The sequence below is a fragment of the Malaclemys terrapin genome, chromosome 9 (assembly GCF_027887155.1).
Source record: "Malaclemys terrapin pileata isolate rMalTer1 chromosome 9, rMalTer1.hap1, whole genome shotgun sequence".
In the NCBI taxonomy this organism is placed as follows: Eukaryota; Metazoa; Chordata; order Testudines; family Emydidae; genus Malaclemys; species Malaclemys terrapin.
The window spans coordinates 60148516-60165709 of record NC_071513.1 but is presented as its reverse complement, the minus strand read 5'-3'; the positions used below and the strand labels follow the sequence as shown (position 1 = coordinate 60165709).

General features: G+C 44.8%; 1 protein-coding gene across 1 annotated transcript in view; it reads left to right on the top strand.

Moving 5' to 3' along the window:
- The window catches only part of LOC128843202 (uncharacterized), a 336468-nt gene extending 322122 nt beyond the window's left edge, over nucleotides 1-14346 (top strand). The window contains 5 exon segments of the mRNA XM_054039816.1: nucleotides 1972-2103; nucleotides 4641-4884; nucleotides 5680-5757; nucleotides 8875-8972; nucleotides 8975-14346. Coding sequence (XP_053895791.1) covers nucleotides 1972-2103; nucleotides 4641-4884; nucleotides 5680-5757; nucleotides 8875-8972; nucleotides 8975-9067 — 645 coding nt within the window. The 3' untranslated portion in view covers nucleotides 9068-14346.
- Nucleotides 14347-17194: the final 2848 nt, after the last annotated feature.

The window sequence follows — 17194 nt, the reverse complement described above, 5'->3', positions numbered from 1 at the left end:
ATAAGATTGGTCCCAAAACCGATCCCCGAGGAACTCCACTACTAATCTCCCTCCAGTCTGACAATTCACCTTTCAGTACGACCCGTTGTAGTCTCCCCTTTAACCAGTTCCTTATCCACCTTTCAATTTTCATATTGATCCCCATCTTTTCCAATTTAGCTAATAATTCCCCATGTGGAACCGTATCAAATGCCTTACTGAAATTGAGGTAAATTAGATCCATTGCATTTCCTTTATCTAAAAAATCTGTTACCTTCTCAAAGAAGGAGATCAGGTTGGTTTGGCACGATCTACCTTTTGTAAAACCATATTGTATTTTGTCCCAATTACCATTGACCTCAATGTCCTTGACTACTTTTTCCTTCAAAATTTTTTCCAAGACCTTGCATACTACAGATGTCAAACTGACAGGCCTGCTGTTGCCCAGATCACTTTTTTTTCCTTTCTTAAAGATAGGAACTATGTTAGCAATTCTCCAGTCATATGATACAACCCCTGAGTTTACAGATTCATTAAAAATTCTTGCAAATGGGCTTGCAATTTCATGTGCCAGTTCCATTAATATTCTTGGATGAAGATTATCTGGGCCCCCTGATTTCGTCCTATTAAGCTGTTCGAGTTTGGCTTCTACCTCAGATATGGTAATATCTACCTCCATATCCTCATTCCTATTTGTCATCCTACCATTATCCCTAAGCTCCTCATTAAATACTGAGGCAAAGTATTTGTTTAGATATTGGGCCATGCCTAAATTATCCTTAACCTACACTCCATCCTCAGTGTTTAGCGGGGTCCCACTTCTTCTTTCTTTGTTTTCTTCTTCTTTATGTGGCTATAGAACCTTTTACTCTTGGTTTTAATTCTCTTTGCAAGGCCCAACATGGCTTTTGGCCTTTCTAACTTTATCCCTACATGTTCTGACCTCAATAAGGTAGCCTTCCTTGCTGATCACTCCCATCTTCCATTCCTTGTAGGCTTTCTGCTTTTTCTTAATCACCTTTCTGAGATGCTTGCTCATCCAGCTTGGTCTACAACTCCTGCCTATGAATTTTTTCCCCTTTCTTGGGATGCAGGCTTCTGATAGTTTCTGCAACTTTGACTTGAAGTAATTCCAGGCTTCCTCCACCTTAGATCCCCAAGTTCTTCAGTCCAATCCACTTCCCTAACTAATTTCCTTAATTATTTAAAGTTAGCCCTTTTGAAATAAAAAACCCTAGTCACAGATCTATTTTTGTTTATCCTTCCATTTAGTTTAAACTGAATTATCTCATCTTTGATACCATCTAAGAGATGTCAGACAAGGGGGCTTTTCCTTCTAAAAACTCTCTCCAGCTAAACGGAAAGGGAACAAGAAATCTTCTTAAAATGAAAGCCTTCCTTAATGCTTTATATTTCAACTGCTTTAACTGTTTTTCCTTCTTCTCTATGTCTTTAATAAAAGGCTAAGGATTTTTAATGGTGTGTTTGCCATGGTACTAAGCAGGCTGAGTACTAAACCCTGCATACTAAACCCAGAACCTTGTTTAATGCCGTTGAGTGTTGGACAGTGACTGGGTTATGTTAACGCCTTTGGCCCATTTATTCCATCTAAATTCATACAACAGCCCCTGCTCCTTTTTCACTCCATCCGCATTCACAGAGGCAGCCTGCATCCAGGATGCACCAGTTTTGATTCACTGATTTTTGGTTGCACGTTTCTCTTGTTTACCAAGCATGATCTTAACTCCTTGAGTTATATCAGGAGGCCTTTTTGTTTGGACTGATTCAGTCTGTCTCCCCTTTGCACCTTTTCCCATCAACATTTGTTGTTCTAGGTCATTGTGACATCTTATGAACTTTCATCTAAGATCCAGGATGGTAGGTCAGGACCACACCATTTAACCAATCAAGCCCAGGTGCTCAATCAGGTTGAATTCTTGTGATTCTTGGAACAAACTAACATGCTCTTTGTGGTGCTGCTGCTGCCACCAGGGTGAAGACGTCCTAGTCAGAAGCTCAGAACTCATCTATTCTGGGGAATTAACCAAAATCTCCCAGCCTCAAGCGAAGAGCCAACAGAGAATGTTCTTCCTCTTTGATCACCAGCTGGTCTGCTGTAAGAAGGTAACTTGAGGAGCCTGTCTCTATCTCTGTTGATTGATCTGCCCACTGAAGTCAAATCCCGCCTCAGTTCAGTTTTACTTTTTACATTCCCCTCCCCAGAATATCTTTAAAGAGGGTCAGTATGTAGGTTGGCAGGCTAAAGCTAGACATGTCTGTCTATCAGTCAGGGGGCTGGAGTTGTGTATGTGCATACACAGCAATTTTTCCTGCCATGCTGGTCTACTGTGCACTTGATTGCAGATGATAAATGGAAGTAGCGGGTTCTTGACAGGCAGGTGTCCTGTGAAAGAGAAATAGGGTCACCAGATGTCCCAATTTTATAGGGATAGTCCCGAATTTTTGGTCTTTTTCTTATATAGGCTCCTATTACCCTCCACTCCCTGTCCCGATTTTTCACACTTGCTGTCTGGTCACTCTAGAGAGGAAAGCTGGGCATTGGTTTTTGTAGGATCAGCGTGAGTCTTAATTTTAAAAAAATCAAATGCATCAACATTGCCATCACTATTTTCGCTCTCAGCTAACACGGTTGTCATCAGCAGGAATTTAGGGCCAGATTACTGAATTGGTACCCAGAAGACAAAATGGCTGTGGCTGGGTACTTAACTTCCAGATCAATCAGTTTGGATACACTGCTCTCATAGGGAAAGCATAGCATGTTACAGCTCCTATATTGGATTATAACGAACCCAAGGAGATGGCCTATTTAAATAACAGGAGGGATCACAGTCCTTAAAGCCGTCTGTCTTCCCTTTAGGGGCCAGACCCAAAGCCTACGGAAGTCAATGAGAGTCTTCCATTGACTTTGGCTCAGGCTCTAAGTAAGGATGGAACAACACATTTCACTTGGGGTCTTGCCTTTTGGCACTTCCCCCTGGATGGGTAGTATTGAAAGATCAGTTTTGTATTTTCTTCAGGGGAAGCACAATGTGCCCCACAGACTCTTTCCTCCCCATATGTTGTTCTTTATTGAAAGCTCTTTCAGAGTTTGAGCTAATTCACAGGCCTGGTTTTCAGGGTTGCTGAGCACTACAAGTTCCAGGTGATGTCAAATTGCTCAGCACCACTGAAAACCAGGCCCCCACATCAGTAGGCCAAGCGTCACTTGGCTTGTTTTCATTGGGAATGCTGGCTGGTCACAGCTACATGTGTAAATGCAAAGACTCAGATGTGGTTGTGACCTAGTGCGAAGGGAGACAGGGCTCTTCCTACAGCACGTCAGAAGTGACCACACCAAAGCTTTTCACTGAGCGCATGACCCATTTCACTATACCTACAATTCCTTACTTCAAGTGACTTAAACTAATGAGGGCCTTGCCTCAGACACTAGTGCTGGCTGTATTTTTCACCAGCAACATTAGCAGGAAAATCCAATCCTGCATTTTGTGGCTTCTTGAGATAGACTGTAGGGGCCAAATCCTGCTCCGTTACACTGTCCTAAATCTGGAGTAACAACGTTGACTAGTTGTCTGGCTTAGTAAGTACCCAGTGTCCCCGTGTCAGGGCAATGACAGGAACCTGTGCTTGCCTTTCAGACATCCTGGAAAGTGACATTGAATTACAGAAGCACTCTAGTGCAGTTGACAGTAGTGGCAGCAGGGGTGAAAGTAACTCCAGACACTTACCGGTATGGGGCTGGGGCCAGCTCCGACCCCCAGAAGGGGCGGAGCCTCGGGTGGAAGGGGCAGGGCTGGGGGGGTCAGCATCCCCCAGCCAGCCCTTCCAGGTTGCCTGGCCCGCGCCGCCCGGGGCTCCAGTGGCAATTTAAAGGGCCTGGGGCTCTGGACGCCGCTGCTGTGGTAGTGGCAGCGACGTCCGGAGCCCCGGGCCCTTTTAAATCGCCGGCCCCGGGGCAGCTGCTCCCTTTGCCTCCCCCCCACCCCCCGCCCGTGGGTGGCCGAGTGGGGGCAAAAGGGGCAAGGACGTTAAAGCTCTGTAGGCTCCTTTGCCGTGGCAGTGCTTTAACATTGCTGCGCTTCCCCAGTCGGTGGCCCTGCTGGTAGGGCCGCCGTTGGAGGGGCGCAGCAATGTTAAAGTGCTGCCACGACAAAAGACCGTCCATGTCCCTGCTCCTTTTGCCTCCCCTGTGGGCGGCCCTGCCAGTACGGACCCTACTAGCAGGGCCGCCGACGGGGGAGGCAAAAGGGGCAGGGACATTAAAGCGCCGTGGCAGCGCTTTAATGTGGGCTGCATACAGGCCAATATGGGTTCTTACCAGTATGCTGTACCGGCTCACTTCCATCCCTGAGTGGCAGTACATATATCACACTGCTGTAAGTATAGTCCTGCCCAGACACATGCTCCATCAGCTACAGAAACTGTTCCTGGGCCCTACCAGCTTGTTCTAAGACTGGAGTCAGCATCAGAAAGTGAGTTCCAGAAAGCCACAGTCAGGGTGAAGAGGCCTAGGTGTCATTGCTTTTTCTCATAAGGCAGCAGTGCACATCAGCAAGGTAACAGGTCGTCTGTTGTGGCTAGGAAGAGAAAGGAATTGTGTGCATGGAAATGGATATAGTTACAATGAAAATAATCTCTTCCAGGATCTCCTGCGCCGGGACATCCTCTATTATAAGAGTCGGATCAACATGGATGACATGGAAATAGTGGATGTGGAGGATGGGAAGGATAAGGACTTCAATATCAGTGTTAAAAATGCATTCAAGCTGCTCTGCAGGGACCCTGAGGAAGTCCACTTATTCTGTGCAAAAAAGCCTGAACAGAAACAGCGCTGGCTCAAGGCATTCGAGAATGAAAGGAAACAGGTTCAGCTTGACCAGGAAACTGGTATGGCAAGGCTGTCTGTCTAGCAGGGCCCTCCATCACGCTGAACACAAATGTGTGCAAATGCAATACGTGCCCCTCCAGCCCAGGGCTGGGCTGCAGATGTATATATTTTGCATGATGTTTCTTTTCCCCTCTGCTCATCATACAAAGAATAGAGCAGAGAGCAATCACTGAAATGAGGTCTCAGGGAGCTGCTAAAATCTTTTGCTTAGCCTGCTTGAACTATTAAATAGTAAGTTATGTTAGTTTTGAATTATTCTTCCCATTGGCAGGGTTAGAGACAGACTCGTCAATAGCCCAGCACAAGATTGATCCAGGATTCTATACATGGCCACATGTTCTCTAGGGGGCAAATCCATTTCACCGTTTTCATACTTGGTCTAATGTGACTAGGGCCACACAAGCAGGGCCAACCCAGTGCGCCAAGTGTGCAGGCCATATGGTAGGCTGCCACTGACCATGCTAACCAAGGAGGCAGGGAGAACTGAGTGGGGGCGTAGCTGCCACAAAGTGAGGCACATGTTGCAATTGCTAAAAATTGGCAGCGCGCCCTGGGCAGCATACACTCTCCCTCAGCACCAGGGGCAATTCTGGCTGAATTCTACCCAGAATGTGTCCCGGGGCTCCTGCGGCAAGGTAGACCCCAATATAGGGCTGTGCCTGAAGAGCACAATCAAATCCATAGTGATGTGTTCATCCCCACACTTCCCTCTTCATGAGCCCCACTGTTTGTAGGAGGAACTAGGTGGAGCCCTAAGCGGTACAGCTGCTAACAGGTTCGGTTTTGTCTTTAAGGTTTTTCAATCACAGAGGTGCAGAAGAAGCAGGCGATGCTGAATGCCAACAAACAGCACCACACCGGAAAGCCTAAGGGTGAGTGTGGCCCTTTCTTTTTCTCCTAAGCACATCAGCACATCTAAAAACCCGACTTCAAATAAGCTTGGGTTGATCAATGCATTAATTGCCCCCTCCCCCGGCTTGTTCATCTTTGGGAGCTTGGTAAGCGTTACTCTTCTCCTACCACTGGGGGGGTAGGTTTTAAGATCTTTATTCCAGTGGCACAGGGGTCACTTGGTGTGGTAGGGAAATTAATGAGAAGCAATTGCCCCTGTTTTAGCAATAGCCATTCTTAATTTTCTGTCGCTCCGGGTTTATGGAGCCTAGGAACAAACCTGATCAAACTTAAGAGTAAAAAATACAAGCTGTAAATTGGATCAGCACATACAGTTCGGAAAACAAATATTTTAGTGAAGTCACGTTTAAATAAAAATCCAGATTCACTGATAAACGTGCCGCCCATTAAGCAATCTGAACTTGTCGATAAACAGGTGAGCAATGTTTCAGCATAACTTCCCAGTGACAGTATTTTTGTTTATAACAATATTTACAATTAGTTATTCTGCAGGTTAAGGTAGCATTTCAGTATTAAATAAAGAACACAGTGTTAAGAGTTAACCTCCAATTCAGATCCCAATAGGGATCCATAGCTAAACACAATGCTAAGGAATCTCACAGCGACTGTAGACCTTGAAAATAAACCAGACTCTAGTGGCATCCAGTCAATATACCCTTTTAGCTGGATGGGAGACGTGACTTGTCACAAACTTTGATCCATCTCCCTACTCTTACTGCTAAGAGGGAAATGACTAAGGATTTCCACTGGTGGGTCTTGTTCCACTGGGGTTGAACAGGAATGTTAAAGATGGGGGTGACTAACACCTCACTAACTGCCTACTACCATATTGAGAGCTATTGTTCTCCTAGGTGAACTAGGAAATGCAGTTTTATGAGTATGTAATATTTTTGCTGGCTCAAGCCCTTCATCACTGATGGATGAGAAAGAAAATACAGAGAAAGAGTCATGACAGGGAAATAGGATCCCGGTGAAATTAATTGAACTGTCCGCAAGCTGTGGAAATTACTCAGCACTGTATTTTTCTATTGTCTCCCATTATATGGAAATTTTCCCCGAACAAGCTGATTTTACTGCATGTGATTAGTGTCAATCAAGTGACGCTAACAAAGTTCTGGGATAGGCCAGCTGGTAGGCTTAGAGAGGTGGAAAATTGCAGTACAATTCCCAGCAGCTCTCACCAAGTTGAAGACTTGGCAGCCTCAGCTAAGCGAGTGAGATTCAGCAACCCAATATTTCCTGGCTACAAGGGCCATTCTGTGTGTCTAATCATCGGTTCATATTCCAAAACCCCTATAACAGTTCAAGGTAGCTAAATACAATTGGCAGCTTCTGTTTATGAGATTGTTGGATGGCATCTGGCTGGGGACTGGAATCCCCCCCCCCTCAGCCCTAGAAGCCAGGTCTCTAAGCAATTTGAATGGGGCAGCTTGCAGGAAGAATGACAAGAGGAGTTTTAGGGGAACTCTTGGGGAAGTGAAAAGGGTTTAGATTGAGGTCTTTGCGGCAGGGGCAGTCTCTCTCTGTGTATGTTTGTGTGGTATTTGGCAGTGTTGCTGCTACCACAATAGAACAGTTAATTAAATACCCACCCTTTGCTGTACATGGAGATTGGCAGATGCAGATGATGTGTTCTTCAACAGCGTCTGTAGGCACCCAGGACAGAAAGCAGCAGCCTAACAAGGGAGGTTTAGCAGTAGCCGAAGGGAGGATGAGCTCTATGAGTTGCAGGGAAGTTTCCCCTCCTTATGCCTGTCCTGCCCTTCGTCATGGACGCTGCCTCCAGGTGAAGATTCACAGAACTGCCCTGGGAAACCAGACTCCCTCTACTGTAGCTTGCCAAGGAATTCAGTCTCTTACCTTTCTATGGTTCCCTGGGTACTGTGTGGGGAATGAAACACAGGCTGGCAGTTTATTGCACAGTACTGCAAAAATCCAAGAAGGACAGTTCGGCTGTAATCCAGACTTGGAGCCAGATATTGCCAAGTATCATGGGAGTTTGGAAACAGGAGCCAGATCCAGTTGGCATAGGCTGCCCAGTCTCTCTCTAGTGCAGTGAACCAAGGCCTGGTCTACACCAAAAACTTAGGTCAACCTAGCTAGGTCACTCAGGGATGTGAAAAATTCACCCGAGAGAAGTAGTTAAGCCGATCTGAGCCCCAGTGTAGACAGCACTAGGTTGATGGAGGAATTCTTTTGTTGACCTAGCTACCGCCTCTTGGATTAACTACAGTGATGGAAAAACCCCTTCCATTGTTACACAATGGCGCTACGGCTGCAGTGCCGTAGCTGTGCCATTATAGTGTCTGTAGTCTAGACAAGCCCCTAACTCCAAACACTACTGAACCCCAAGGGCTTCCAAATCCAGATCCTATATCTAAATGCTGTGGACTGGGCCCACTGCTCAGTAAGACTTTGCAACGTTTAAACATTTATAAATACTTGCGTATTTACAACCTGCCACACAGGCTAATGTGCACAAGTGCAGGTCAGTTAACCAGTCTTCCAAGCATTCAGAATTGGGTGCTGTTTAAGTTTGTCAGCAGTAGAGCACTGTAATGGCATGTCTACACTGCAAAGAAAAATTCATGGCAGGCCCATACCAGTTGACTCGGGCTTGGGCTTTTGGGCTGTTTCATTGCAGTGTAGACTTCCGGGTTCGGGCTGTGAGGTGGGAGGGTCCCAGAGTTCGGGTGGTAGCTCGGAAGTCTACACTGCAATAAAACAGCCCCAAGAGCCCGAGTCGGCTGGTACGGCCTGCTGAGGGTTTTCCTTTGCAGTGTAGACATGCCTTAAGTGTCCAGCTTTGTCCTCGCATTGCTGCGCGTGGCTGCAGGCAACATTCTGAGGGCATGCGAGCATCTCTGAATTCCAGTCAACATTTGGGGCACTCCCAGACTATCGGCTTAATCCCCGAACTGCCTTTGGGGTTAGATAACTCAAAACAGAGTTATCTGTAACTGGCTGTTACTTATTATGGCTAACTCTGCCTCAGCTTTGAGAATGATTGTGTGGGAATCGGGCATGGGACTGTACCAGTCTAACGTTTGCTCTTCCCTGTCTCATGGTCTGAACAGCTGTCACCAGGCCCTACTATGACTTTCTGATGCGTCAGAAGCACCCTTCTCTGCCTACCAACCTCCCCCAGCAGCAAGTCTTCATGCTGGCAGAGCCCAAGCGCAAGCCCTCGAACTTCTGGCAGAACATCAGCAGGCTGACACCCTTTCGGAAGTGAGGGGCAGCTCCCTATTGTGCCTGAATCCCTACTGAGAAAGCACTTTAGCCATCTGTTCCAGCTGACGGACCCCCGGCTCCTCCATCCCTCTGTTTGCAAAGGATGGCGCATGCTCCTTCCTTCCCTATTTATTCTGCAGACTGACTGTACTTGAATGGGTCCGAAGTGGAACACTGTGTTGCGTGTTTTTGTGCCAGTCAAAGTGAGCCAGCCCTGCACAACACTCGGGAGCCATACAAACCCCCAGGAAGAGATCACGACAGGATGGAGCCTGAACTGTTTTTCATCTTACCCTTGTTGTCAGCTGCATCTTGAACCAATCCTCCCAGCTGTGAACATTATTGCTGTCTGACAACTGCCAGAGAGACTCTAGCCTTCAGCCAACTTGGCTGCCCATGCAGAGATGGCAGTTTGTCCATTCCAACACCAGCCTGCTTGGTGTCTACTGAGCATGCTCAGAACCATGGTTCATTGTTGCTGATGTGATGCACTTTTGGGGGGACTAAACCCTTCCTTTTACTGCCCCAATTCCCGAGTTCATCTTCAAAGAAATGATCTTACTACACGTTTAACAGACTGATTAGCCTTTATTGGCACTCAGAGAAGGCAACAATGATATTGCTGTGCCCTTTTTCTTTTCCTTAGGTCAACACACCGCTGAACTATAGTCCGTTAAATGGTGCCAATCAAACCCACAGCATGAGTGAAGTACATGCATCTTGCAACCTAGTTGATTTTCTTTGAGTTATGTAAAAAAAAAATGAGTTAGGAAAAAAATGTGCCTAAAATAAATACTGTTGTCAGCTCCTTAGACTCTTCCCACTGTCACTCTGCCATATTTCCTGGCCAATGAAAATGTTAAACGTTTGTAATGTGTTTATTTATGGCAAATACAGAACTGTGTATTTTGTAAGTTTGTAATCAGTCCTGTCAGATGTTGTTAACTTGATGCCTGTTCGTCTGTCTTTCTTTTTTTTTTGTTAACAAAAAACAAAGGCCAACATCTGCAAACTTAATTCCCTTAAGTTAAGGTCCTAACTCCACAGTTGAGCTCCTTCGTTCAAAATGGATGGATTTTTCCAAACCAGAGAACACGTACACCCCACCCCCCCATATTGAGGTGTATTCCAGGTCACCTGCACCTTTGAAAAAAGAAATCAGGCCATTTATAAGGTGCCTAAATGTGGAATTAAGAGCTTAGCAGTAGGCACGCAGGTTTGTAAATTCTGGCCAAAAAGAATTCATTTAATCCTCGGTTAGTAAAAGGAAAGATTTGCCTTACAATAGTGAAAGAGTTAGAAGCCATAAGGACTGAATTCCATAGCTTAGAAGAAGTTGCGGCTGGTTGGAAGGAAAACACCCATTCGTTCCAGCGTGTTGCTATTGTGAGTAAGCACTAACTGTCTGCAAAGCTCAGAGTTCCAATGTTTGCTGATACTGTAGCTGACTGAAGTCTGGTTATCCAGGGATATCTGAATTCAGTAGCATGTACAAAGTCATTCTTGCACTATATCTTTCCCCTCGCCAGGGGCTACATTTAATTTCATAAAGAAACTTGTAAAAGTGACATACAGCCAGTGTTTGTGTCTTACACGTACATGTCTGTCGGTGTGGTCCTCGTTCGGCCTCCTCACAATCCTAGCTGCTTCTTTTCCTTGCTACATAGGTGGCCATGTGTCACTAGAGGCCACTCTGGAAGTGGCATCTTTCAAAGTCCTCCTGGGGATGGCATATCTGTCGAGAGATACAGAGGAACCTGGAAATATGCTAGTCAGTTGGAATTGAGTGCTCAAGGCTGCCAGTGGAATTAAAGGCCAGCTTCCAAATTCCTGTCCTATCCCTTGACAGGTTACAGCACTGAATTTCCTGACATCAGCCGGTCACTTCAAAGCAAGTGCATCATTCATGATGGACCATTTCCCATCGATACATTGTATTTAAATAAGCTGCAGTGGATGCCTGAGCCCTGGATTTCTGTTTTGCCTCTCACTCCTGTGAGGAGAGAGATGGGAACGCCGTTCCAAGATGTAAAAAATTGCCGGAAAGAACTTATATGTAGCCATGCAGCAGCTGTATAGCCCAGTACAGAGACTGTCATGGGGTGTGGCCTTTCCGTGAACTTGCTGCAAAGGTCACCACCCTTTGTAACTGCAGACACATGCCCAATTTCCTCAGGCCTAGGAGACCCCTATTTTGCAATCCTCTCTGTGAATGTTGAACTTTTCAGCTGAAGGACAAATCTCTGCACAAGGTAATTTTTTCAAGTTATGGGGAAAGTGTAAGGTTTAAATTCCATGACGGAGCCAAATTTCAAAAGAGTCCTCAAAATTGGTCTTCTGATTGTCTGGGCAACACTGCATCAATTGCAGGAGCATAGTCTGTCACTTCTGCAAATGCATCTTCGACTTTGGGTAAACAGGTCCCTTAGAAAACTTTACTATATTCAGAATAACATCCTCTGAAGACTATTGGTGTGAACAAACATTCCTTTTAATACTTGTTTGCAGTGTTGCCATAGCCGTGTTGGACCCAGGCTGTGAGACACACAAGGTAGGTGAGGTAATAGCTTTTATTGGACCTAACTTGATTATGACACTTTGGTTACCTTCTCCAGACCTGAGGAAGAACTCTGTGAAGCTCAAAAACGTGTCTCTTCCACCAAAAGAAGTTGGTACAATGAGATGTTACACCTCACCCACTTCGTCTCATTTCTTTTAATAATCAGCTAGCCTAAGTGTACAGCAGGAAATATTTCATTTACTAATGCTTTGGCCTTTTGCTTCTCTTGGTTGCAATACCTGATGATAGTCTTCCTGCTGGTTTCCTCTTGCCCATCCAACTCTGTACTCCGACTCGCTATGGGAATCAGAACTAAGCTAGCTACAGCCACGTCCTAACACCAGGGCTGACTAGTTGGAGCACGTATGGTTTCACTGGCCACGAGTGGACATGGATTTTTTCCTCAGCCAACCACTCTACTAGAACCCAGGCATAGACTTGGCCCCTTAACAAAGACTTGCTAAGAAGAAATGTCTATGCCAGCAGTTAGAGGCCTACGAATGGATCTACCACTGGCCCGACTTTGTTCAGAGTAGGCCTAGATGGCATACTGATGAAAACACCTGCAGCAGCTGCTGCTGTTGAATGCTCAAGGCTAGTATGGTTTTTACTGAGCCTGTCTCTACATAAGCCAAAATCTGAAGCATTATTCACTACTACTAACTTGCCCTAGGGACACCTAATGTGATCCTGCCTTGGGCTTTTAAGTACATAGTAGACTGTAAACATGCATGCCAAGGCCCTGTCTACGTTACGCCCTGTCTACATTTTCTAATCATGCCCCACTGCTGCTTATACAGGTGCCCCTGAGTTAGCAACCTAGGAAGCGCTCATGGAGCTGGGCTGCTGCACAGTTGTTTTTTTAAAGCGTGTCCTGAGTAGGTCTAACGACCATGGTACTAAACACCACCAGCAGCCTAACACCAATCAGACCTGTTCAGCGCTGGCTTACCTGAGATTGTGTTAAAACCTGCAGCCATCACACTAGGGCCCCTAACGTTGCTAACACTGGTGGAGCTGAAGAAGCATTAGCAATGGTATTTTCAGTGAATGCTCCCACAGGGCCTCAGGATCTATGACTGGCATGATTACAAACCTTGTTAAGAAGTTGGGCTAGGTTGTATCTGCTCTAAACCCTCCATCATTGCTACCACTGCTAGAGGTGAATTATGTAGACCCCCCAGACTACTACAGCCACTTTCGAAATTGGCTTTCAACATGATCACAAGTCCCTGTAGGGTGGGGGCCTGAAAATGTGACTTCAGCCTAACGTTTTGACCCACTCATCATTCGCCTTGGTAACAATCCATTCCTCTGGGGTTAGTGCAGTAAATGTTCTGCCTGCTGCTTTAACCATGTTACTGCTGCACCGGGCTTCATCTTTGAATACAAGCTTGCAATGGATGTCACATGAGTCATCGTTCCCCACACACGTACTGCCTTTGGGGTTCACGTGGCTAGGGAACTGAATCACATTTTAGCAATGGAATTACTTACAGAAATCAGGATTGTAGAAAAGGGCCCTTTATCTACCAATTAGAAGAGGATTCATGCTGATCTCCCAGTGTCCTAGTTCATTTAACTGAGCTGATGGTGATTTTCTGCCTTGAAGCATCCTTGCGGCATTCAGGTTGCCACACTTCACTCCACAAGATTATCACAGTCAGAGCTGGATTGTGTTGCAGAAACATTCAGCTTGACAGAAGGCACTGTTCTTTTTCTGTTTACCCTTCATGTCTGCATCTCTTCTCCTTTCCCCCTACCTCCCGCAATATGTCTGTTTTGATTGGCCAGGAAGAAAATAGGTTGGCATGTAAGTGATGATTTTCTGACCATGACTGTTTCATGATATATAGTCTGGGGAGCTGGTTTGTCCTGGTTTTAAACTCAGTTTTAATTTCTAAAGCCAATCAGCCTTGGGATGTAGGCCAACTTCGTACACTGGTATAAATTGCGGTAATTCCACTGAAGTATAGAACCAGTCTAAGGGAGAGAAGGAGTCTTGAAAACCAATTTTTTAAGTGATTTGCTGTCCTATTGTCCTCATAGACATAATCTGCAGAGTTTAACTGTTTTACTAGTCTTGGTTCACACCTAGTTAGCGCACACTACAACTATTTGTGAAGAGAATCCTTTTCTAGACATCTCTTTTCTAATAGGTGCCAAGATAGATTAGTGCCGCCAAATGATGTCCCTTTTTATGTATTGTATTGAGTACTTGTAATTTATTTCTGGTAGAGAGGGGTGTTCTGCTTAAATGTTTGCTGTCATTGGTAATATTTAAAAGTTCCTTCAGCTGTAATTTTGGCCTTGTAAGAAACATCAGAGCCTAGAAGCTGACCTCAGTTTAAGCCTAGCATTAAGGATACATATTGGTCACATTGAAGAAAACGGGAGTTTTGCCGTTGAGTAGAATCAGGGTTTAGCTCTATATTCAGTGGAGTTCCAGGATTGACAGTTGTATGATCGAGACAAGGATCTGACTCATTTTTTTCCAAGATTTCTTCCCATGCACCAACATGTGTATATACGATATAGCAAATTCATATAGCAGCTAATGGATAGAAACCAGTTTACGTGGACAGAATTTTAACAAGTAATTGTCATCCCATGTCTTATTTTATATTCCGTAATAATTCAGTGTTCTCTAATCATACAAGACCTATTCCTTCATGAATGGACCATTGTGTTATCAGATATCTGTGTATTAAATAGACTGGTTTGCTATGATTAAAGTCAGAAATTTTCTCCTGCATTATTGGGTAAAGGTCAAAATGACACAATCATCCACATTCTCAAGGTGAGTTTTATTTTCTCCTCCCACCCTGGAGCCTGATACTTGGAGTATCAAGGAGTTGTCATTCAATTTACACTGCCAACATTAGAAAAAACGGGGGTAGAGGGGGGAAGTGTTTGTATATACCCAGCAGATTTAAGAACATTATCTACTTTCTTAACAATGGGACATGTTTTCTAATGTATAAGCAACAGTTCAGTGGAAAAAAGTTGCTTTTTCTTCAAGCAGTCACCAATGGTTATTTAACATAGAGAGAGGGGGAAAGTGGTATGAACAATTATGCCCGAGATTGTTGTTGTTTGTATTGCAGTAGCCACCTAGAGGCCAGGACCAGATTGTGCTAGGCACTTTATAAACATAACAAAAATTTTGGCGATCCCAGCAGGGACCTAGGGGCTAGTCTTTCTCCTCCAGAGATGAGCCTAGCACCTTTGCAAACATAGAAATCTGTATTTTCACATGCCAGTCCTATCTGGACAGGAGCACCTGTCTTTAATGTCAGTGGCCCATTCAAGATTGCAGACCAGACTGCAGACCAAAGAGTCTACTCCTCCATGTACTGCAAAACTGGGTTACTCACTTGAAAAAGATAAGAGGGATTTGGCCTGGCTTAGAATTTTTCTGAGCTGTTAACTTGGGAAAACGCTTGCCATCTGGTTTTTAGTGAGAAAATTCAGTGTGCTCACCAAGTGGGAACTCCCTGTCAGAAGCTACAGAAAAAATATGTATTAATATTAGAGTACAACTGGTCCAGACTTTACTTTTGGTGGAGGGGAGGAGGGGGAATGGTTTAAATGTGTGAATTGGTTAAAAGACTGCATGAGAAATTCTTGAAGTAGCCAGTGTAATGTGGACTTTGTGTGGTTACCAAGAAATCTCTCTTTTGTTTAGAGCATCTGACTGATCTTCCCATGTCAGCTCAGTAGCTGGGAATAACGACTATGTGGTCTGAAAACGTTAGAGTAGGTGCTGGAGCCAGACCTAAGCTTCATGGTTCCATAGGTTCACCACAACTTTTGGAAGATGTACTTTCAAATGAGACTTCCTACGAGAGCAAATGCAAAGAAAGTAATGAACTGATGAATTTCCATGGCAAATAGGACCTGAACTTTTAGATGAATCTGCATAGTCTAAGTAGTGGAGCTTTTTGGTTTTGTGCTGCAGCGGAAGAACATGGAAAAGACTCTCCCTCCTTGTGCTCTTGTCGATTTCAAAAAAAGCATATTCCCCATATGTAAAGAGTCGACAGTTCCAATTGCTCAAGATGCATCACGCTGCAACACTTGCATCCCATGAATTGTGACCCTGCGATGCAGCCAATTTTGAAGAGTCACCACACAATTGGATGTCCAGCTTGAGTCCCGTTGGGCCCGTGACTTTGAGAAGTGCTTCACTTAATAATAGCTGTGGTGTCAGGAAGTTGGGCCCCAAGGGGTCGAGTTGGTCACCCAAGAATGGAGGCAAATAAAAGTAAGAGGCACTTTTGACTAACTTTTTGTGACTTTATAAGCAGAAATTTCCACTCCGTTTAGTAGTCTGGGGCGTTTGCTGTTACTCTATCCTCTCTGGAAAACTAAGGGTTTTAATTTTGCGAACTGAAGGAAAGTATTAGGGCCTGAGGTTGCCCCCACTGAATTGCTGTTCGGTGGCAGCAGGATTAGATCCTTTACTAGCAGTGGAATTAAGTATGTATGGCAAAGCACTGTGGTGGGTTATATTTTCAGTGAAACTTCCATTATATTGATTGCCTGGGATTCACATTTTTTTTTGTTTTTGTTTTAATTAAAACAAACTGATCCCATGAAATAGATTGCTTTGTGCCAGGGCTAATGCAAATATCAAAGTGCTAACACATCCACAATATCAAAGTGCTAATTTTACCATGTTGTTGCAACTACCTCTGTTTGCATTGCTAATGAGGATTATTGCATCATGTTAAATGTTTGAACAGGGAGTGTGAGATTGCAATAACTTTTAGTGCTCTAAGAACAGCCCTTTCTGCTCATTTCTGCTTTAAACACTCAGGTCTAATCCTGCGCCCCTCTTCACTAATTGCCCAATGGAACCTAATGGGACCAAATATAATTATTCCAACACAAAGATGGTCCCTGCCCCACAGAGTTTGCAGTGCTAAGCGGGGCTGCAGGATCAGGCAGTTCGTAAGTAATGGATTAAAGAATAAGCTCTTGAGTTGATAGATTTTAATTTAAAAGTAAGTTAAATGGTTGGGACGCCCATGTGAGATGCAATGCTTTATTTACCTAGTTGGGGGTGGGGGAATCAATTCCTCAAAGCAGCAGAGAGAAAATCAGTGCAACTCATTTCAGTCACCACTTGCTGCAACTCCACCATTTCATAATTTCATTCCAAAGTGAACCAAAAACATTACTTGGCAGGAACCAAAGTGTCCACATCTGCATTTCCATCACATGCTGCTTCAGAGGACTGCTGTGTACAGGTTCCGTTTTGGGGGGGGGGGGGGGGATGGAGGGAGGTTGCGTACAGCATGTTTAAAGAGTACATTTCTTAGCCACAAACTCTATTTCACTTGTGTTTTCTGTGTTAGCCATTGCATAATTTCAGACTCATGAGAAGCGAAAGAATTCTGGTTTCCTGGCCTGGCTTATACCCACTCACTATCCAGAGCTTGCAATCTCCTTCCTGCTGTGGGATTAACATCTCGCATCACATTTAATCCTTCTACCCCATCTCCTGTCTCCTTCAACAATCATGAGCTGTGATATAAAAAAAAGCATGGCTTTGACAGGGACTGTGTTCTGCTGAAGGCTGCTTGTCCTGCTTACTT